At 27.6% G+C, this 6,283-nt stretch overlaps 1 protein-coding gene across 1 annotated transcript; it reads left to right on the top strand.

Moving 5' to 3' along the window:
- Window positions 1-147: 147 nt before the first annotated feature.
- On the top strand, window positions 148-848 carry LOC120276427 (zinc finger protein CONSTANS). Its single transcript, XM_039283169.1, has 3 exons — window positions 148-296; window positions 396-512; window positions 600-848. Exons 1-3 carry the CDS (start codon window positions 150-152, stop codon window positions 705-707), a joined length of 372 nt encoding a protein of 123 aa, XP_039139103.1. The 5' UTR covers window positions 148-149; the 3' UTR covers window positions 708-848.
- Window positions 849-6,283: the final 5,435 nt, after the last annotated feature.

The raw sequence follows: 6,283 nt of genomic DNA, 5'->3' as shown, positions 1-6,283 counted from the left end.
TAGATTGCACTAGAATTTTTGCAATATGTAGGATCATGAGTTCGACCTCTATCGTAAAGTGAAGGTATGCACACTTGATAAGGCAATTATCTATTTGTAAAAAACATATGTAATATGTGATATAGTTTTTGGTTTGAATTTGTACCGTGATGGAGAAAAAACATAGTCCTGCTTCATTGCCAATTTTAGAGGACTCTAATTTGAAAATTGGGCGGCTTTCTATTCAAGAGAGAAAAGAGAAAATTCATAGATACTTGAAGAAGAGAAATGAGCGGAATTTTACTAAGAAGATTAAGGTAAAAAATTCAAAAAATATGTTATATATAAGTTTACATATTTATATTTCAAATGTTTTTTATTAACTCTTGATATGGATGATATATGTTTTTTTTTAGTATGCTTGTCGAAAAACATTAGCCGATAGTCGTCCTCGAGTACGAGGGAGATTTGCAAAGAATGATGAGTTAGGAGAAACCCTAAGATCAAGTTCTATTCACCATGAACATGAAGATGTAAGTTTTATTTAATTATATAAAATAATATATATATATATATAATGATAAAAATTGATATTAATTTATTTCTTATATGTTTTGTAGGTTATGGTGAAAGGAGAAGAAGATATGTTTGATTCTTCGGATATATTTGCTCATATAAGTGGAGTGAATTCCTTCAAATACAACTACACAATTGAGTCATGGATATGAAATGCTATACAAATTAAAACCATATGAGTTTAGTTATTTACATTTAATTAGGGTTCATAGAACGAATGGCTTATTAGAGTTATATATTTGTCTCACAAGACATGTATGAAGAGGCATTAATGGAAAGTTTTCAATATTATCTTATTATGTAAATTTCCTTTTTATATCATTTATAATCACAAATTTTATCTTGAGAAAATAAATAAATAAATAAGTGCAATTGGAGCATTACATTGTATGAGTATGGTTTAAGGAAATAACCCAAAAAAAAACATAAAATAATAGAAAATTAGTAAAATTAGTGAAATTATAATACAATTTAAATTATTTGGAGATTTTTATGCTAATTTATTTTTAAAATTAAATTAGTGGATGTTTTTATTTAGACTAAATTAATTAAAATTTTGAGATATATGGAATCTTAGTTAACATTATATATACATAAAACCATTAACATCACACCAAAAGAAAAGTCTTTTAGCCTTGAAATGTTGTTGTCTTAATGGGGCCTAAGTTAACATCATGTATTAACTTTTCCTTCAACTTATCTAAATATCTTCTAATAAATAATTATATAAAAGATCATAGATAGATATAGTCACATGGGAAAACAAACCACAAACACAAAGTGATTCACATGGGAATTAAAATTAGAAAAAGTTCAACATTGCACACTTTTCTCACATTCATTAATATAAAATACTATTCAACATATAGTTTTCTTTATTAACAATTACATGTGATATTAAATGAATTATAGTCTCTATTGATATACATTGTAAATTAGTTCATGAAGACAAAATGTTAATTTAGATTATCATTTGACAATAAACACTAAAATGAAATAAAAACAAACAAATCTAGTGGTCCGACCGACCTCCGACGGTCCGGCCAGTCTGCGGCGACCGGCCGGTGGTCCGACCGACCTCCGGTGATCGGCCACCGGCGGTCCGGCCAGTCTCCGACCACCGACCCCGGTCCAGCCGATCTTCGGTGACACACCGGTTGTCCATCGGTGGTCCGGCTAACCTCCGACGACCAGCCACCAGCAGCTTGGCAGACCTCCGGTGATACGCCGGCTGTCCACCGGTGGTCCGACAGACCTCCGACGGTCCGACCGCTTATCGGCTAGCCTCCGACGACCGGCCACCGGTAGTTCGGCCGAACTCGGCGATCGGCCATCGATCCACTGGCGGTCCATTCCTCAATCGCCTAGTCTCCGTAATTTTTTTTTTATTTTGTTACCCAAACACTCATTCTGTAAGAATAAAATATGCCACAATTTCTGTAATAAAATTATGTCATATTTTTTTTTATTTTGCAGCCAAACAAACCCTAAATAGATTTTTTTTCCTTTATAGCATCTCAATAAATTTATCAGTTAAAGCAAAACTAAAATAACTTCAAAAAATAAAATAATTAGTGTATTTCTAAACTAATTTATGATTCAAACAGTTGGGGGTTTTTATAAGGTTATATATGAAAATTAAAATAACTTTCAAAATTTTTATTCTTATTCATCGAAAGAGAAAGATTTTATAATTTTTACTTTTTATAAGGTTATATATGAAAAATATACATTCAAAAAGTTGGAGTTTTTCCTTATTGTAGCCTTTGAAAATTATTCAAATTTTAATTATAAAATCATATTTAACCTCTTATAAAATTTATGTTTTTATTCTATGAAAGATACAGACGTTTATAATAGATACTCTTTATAAGTTTTTATTTAAAAATATTCATTTAAAAAGTTGAAACTTTTCCTTATTATAATATTAAAATTTTTTATGGGGTTATACAAGGAAAATTTTCCCTTAAAAAAATCATTGTCCACATCTTAATTATGAAATCACACTTAACCCCCAACAAATTTTTTATTTTTATTCTCTATAAGATAAATTTTTTTTAGTTTATACTTTTTAGAGGGTTACATATGAAAATATCCATTTTACAAAAATGGAGTTTTTCCTTGCTATAGCTTTTGAAAATTATCCAAATCTTAATTTAAAATTTACGCTTAACCCCCTACAAATTTTTAATTTTTATTCTCCAAAAAAAATGATTTTATAATTTTTACGCATATGTGGAAAAGGTCCATTCAAAAGGTTTGTATATAAAAATATTCATTCAGAGCTTTTCCTTACTATATCATTTTGAAAATTTCTTCAATCTAAATCTCATATAAAATTTTTATTTTTATTCTTTGAAAGAGAAAGGTTTTGTAATTTATACTTTTAATTGGCTATATAGGAAAAATGTCCATGCAAAAAGTTCGAGTTTTTCTTTATTATAGCCTTTGAAAATTCTCACAATCTCAATTATGAAATCACACTTAACACCATATCTAATTGTTATTTTTATTCTCTAAAAAATAAAATTTTCTAATTTATACTTTTTATAGAGTTATATATGAGGCTAATTTATTAAAATAATGTTGTTTTTTTTTTATTAATTCTCAAAATACGCATTTCTGTAACTATTTACGGAAATGCGCATTTTGTATTTTTTTTATTATTTTTTTTAAATTAGCGGGTCCCACGGTCATTTTTTAATATTTAAATTTAATTTTTTTTAAAAACAAAGGGGCCCGTTATATTTTTAATATTAAGTTTTTATTTTTTTAAAAACTGCGGGTCCCGGTAGTTTTTAAAATTAAAAACATTTTACATTCAAACCCTTATAATTTTTATTAATTTTTTTATAATTTTTTTCACTTCTACTATGTTATTTTTACTTTCACTAATTGTAACTGGCTGTTAATAATTTAAATAAATAATTGTAATATTTTTTCATAATAAGGGGGTTGTTAAAATGAATTATTGGTGGCATGTGACACCTACCCCATTCATGAGAGCCATTGGATGGAATTAATCTTAGTCATCCATTTGTTAGGTGGAGGCGTATATAAACTCTCCAAATTCCTTTTCTAAAACACACTAAGGGGATGTTTGGTATATAGAAGTGGGATGGAAGTGAGAAAGTAAGGAACTCCCACTTCTGTAGAAGTCCCACTTCTATATGGAAGTGTCACTTCCTGCTGTTTGGTTGCACACTAAAGTTCATGCACTTCTATCCCACTTTTCATGTTTGGTTTATAGAAGTGAAAGCTTGGAACTCTCATTTCAAGACTTCCATGTGTTTGGCTGGCATAGAAGTAGGTATAAAATCACTCATTTCTTATAATTGTGTAGTTACCAACCAATACCTAAAAATTTATTAAAAATAAATTTTTATGTAAATTTCTAAATTGTATAAATAATTTGTTTTCCATTGTAAATTTTACCAAAAACTACATTTGAATATGGTATTCAAATGCAAACAAATATCTAAGTGAACATTAGCACATTGGAATCACTCAAATTTCATAATTTTTTTTATAAGATATCCATGTTTTAAAAAGCAACAATTTAGGCACTAATAACTGAAAACACTAAGAAACTCTGTGTTGAATTTATAAACATACGACAGTATTTAACATATCAATAGTAAATATAATAATTATATGAAAGACAATTTATAACAACAATATAATCCTATTGCCATTTGAAACCAGAAACCTATCTCTTGTAATCACATAAGATTTGATGAGATATATTCAAACAAATGAAATATCCATATAATTAAAAAATAATCATAAAAACCCTCATAAAATATGAAATATGTACATGATCTAAATTTTTTTAAAAAAAATTACGGATTTGAGTTAAAATTAGTAAAACAAAACCATATCAATATCTCAACAATATACAAATTAAATATAAAAAAATGTAGATCAAATATTTTCTTATCAGAGAAACAGAAATTTTTAAAAAAATTCAAGGAATTAAAGGGGAAAAAAATGAAAAATAACACTTTTGGCTATGGGTTTTTAGATTTGGGAAAAAACTCACCTACGAAGAGAAGGTTGAGCTAACCGCACTCCACCGCCGGATGAAAAATTCAGTAAAACCTGATAAATAGGAAAGAAAATTTTTTAACTCTTGCAAGAGCTCAAATACAGAAAAGAAGACTTTAATGGTGGTTTAAAAGTAGATCTAACCTTTGAGAAATCATGAAAAGATGAGAAGAAAAAGGCAGCAATCAGGAGACGATGGCGCGATTAGGGTTTTCAGATGGAAGGGTTATCGCAATGACGTATATTACGGAAGTGGGAGTTCGGTGTCATTTTAATGAATATTTAAAAAAATTTAAAAATATCACGGAAGTTGGACTTCTGAGATTTTTTCTCCGAAGTCAAAACCCGGAAGTAACCTTTTTTAGAAGTGTGACTTCCCACTTCTAATCTCACTACCATGAACCAAACTCATGGAAGTGTTCAGAAGTGAGCCACTTCCATCACTTCTGGGCTCACTACCATGAACCAAACACGCCCTTAGTATTAATTTCATCCAATGGCTCTCATGAATAGGGTAGGTGCCACATGCCACATGCCACCAATAATTCATTTCAACAACCCCCTTATTATGAAAAAATATTAAAATTATTTATTTAAATTATTAACAGCCAGTTACAATTAGTGAAAGTAAAAATAACATAGTAGAAGTGAAAAAAAAATTATAAGGGTTTGGATGTAAAATGTTTTTAATTTAAAAAACTACCGGGACCCGCAGTTTTTAAAAAAATAAAAACTTAATATTAAAAATATAACGGGCCCTCTGTTTTAAAAAAAAAAAATTTAAATATTAAAAAATGACAGTGGGATCCGCTAATTTAAAAAAAATAATAAAAAAAATACAAAATGTGCATTTCTGTAAATAATTACAGAAATGCGTATTTTGAGAATTAATAAAAAAATAACATTATTTTAATAAATTAGCCTATATATGAAAATGTTCATTTTAAAAAGGTGAGTTTTTCCTTTGAAAATTGTCCAAATCTTAATTATAAAATTACGCTTAACCCCCTATAAATTTTTAATTTTTGTTCTAAAAAAATTATTTTTATAATTTTTAAGCACAAGGTTGTATATGGAAAAGGTCCATTCGAAAAGTTGGAGTTTTTCCTCTATCGTATTGCCGTTAAAAGTTGCCAAATCTCATTTGCAAAATTACACGTAGATCCTATACAGTTTTTATTTTTATCTTAATAATAGAGATTTTTGTAAATTATACTCTCTATGGGTTCTTTATAAAAGATGTCCATTCAAAAAGAGTGAATTTTCCTTTACTATAGCGTTTAAAATTTCTCAAAATCTCAATTATAAAATCACATTCAAACCACTATTAAAATTTATTTTTATTCTCTTAAAAATAAATTACACTTAACCCCTTATAAAATTGTTATTTTTATTTTCAGAAAGAAATTTTTTTATAAAATTTTTATTTTTGTAAGGGATATATTTAAAAAATGTCTATTAAAATATTTGGAGTTTTTTCATTATCATAGTCTTTGAAAATTGCCCTGATCTAAATTCCACAATTATACTTAACAATTATAAAAAAAAAAAATTATTTTGTGAAATTATTATTTATATTTTTTATAGAGTTTATATATGAAAAATGATTGGTAAATTAGTTGTTCGTATCTACTATTTAAATATTTTTAAATAGTGTTAAATGGCAAAAATTCATATTCCC

The sequence above is a fragment of the Dioscorea cayenensis genome, chromosome 14 (assembly GCF_009730915.1).
Source record: "Dioscorea cayenensis subsp. rotundata cultivar TDr96_F1 chromosome 14, TDr96_F1_v2_PseudoChromosome.rev07_lg8_w22 25.fasta, whole genome shotgun sequence".
In the NCBI taxonomy this organism is placed as follows: domain Eukaryota; kingdom Viridiplantae; phylum Streptophyta; class Magnoliopsida; order Dioscoreales; family Dioscoreaceae; genus Dioscorea; species Dioscorea cayenensis.
This window is presented reverse-complemented; position numbering and strand designations above follow the sequence as displayed.

What these genes read in the sequence shown, in the direction of transcription:
- LOC120276427 (XM_039283169.1), top strand. Translation starts at nt 150, where the DNA reads ATGGAGAAAAAACATAGTCCTGCTTCATTGCCAATTTTAGAGGACTCT. An exon ending in ATTTTACTAAGAAGATTAAG is followed by an intron (nt 297 to 395) that starts GTAAAAAATTCA and finishes GTTTTTTTTTAG; the next exon opens with TATGCTTGTCGAAAAACATT. An exon ending in TTCACCATGAACATGAAGAT is followed by an intron (nt 513 to 599) that starts GTAAGTTTTATT and finishes TATGTTTTGTAG; the next exon opens with GTTATGGTGAAAGGAGAAGA.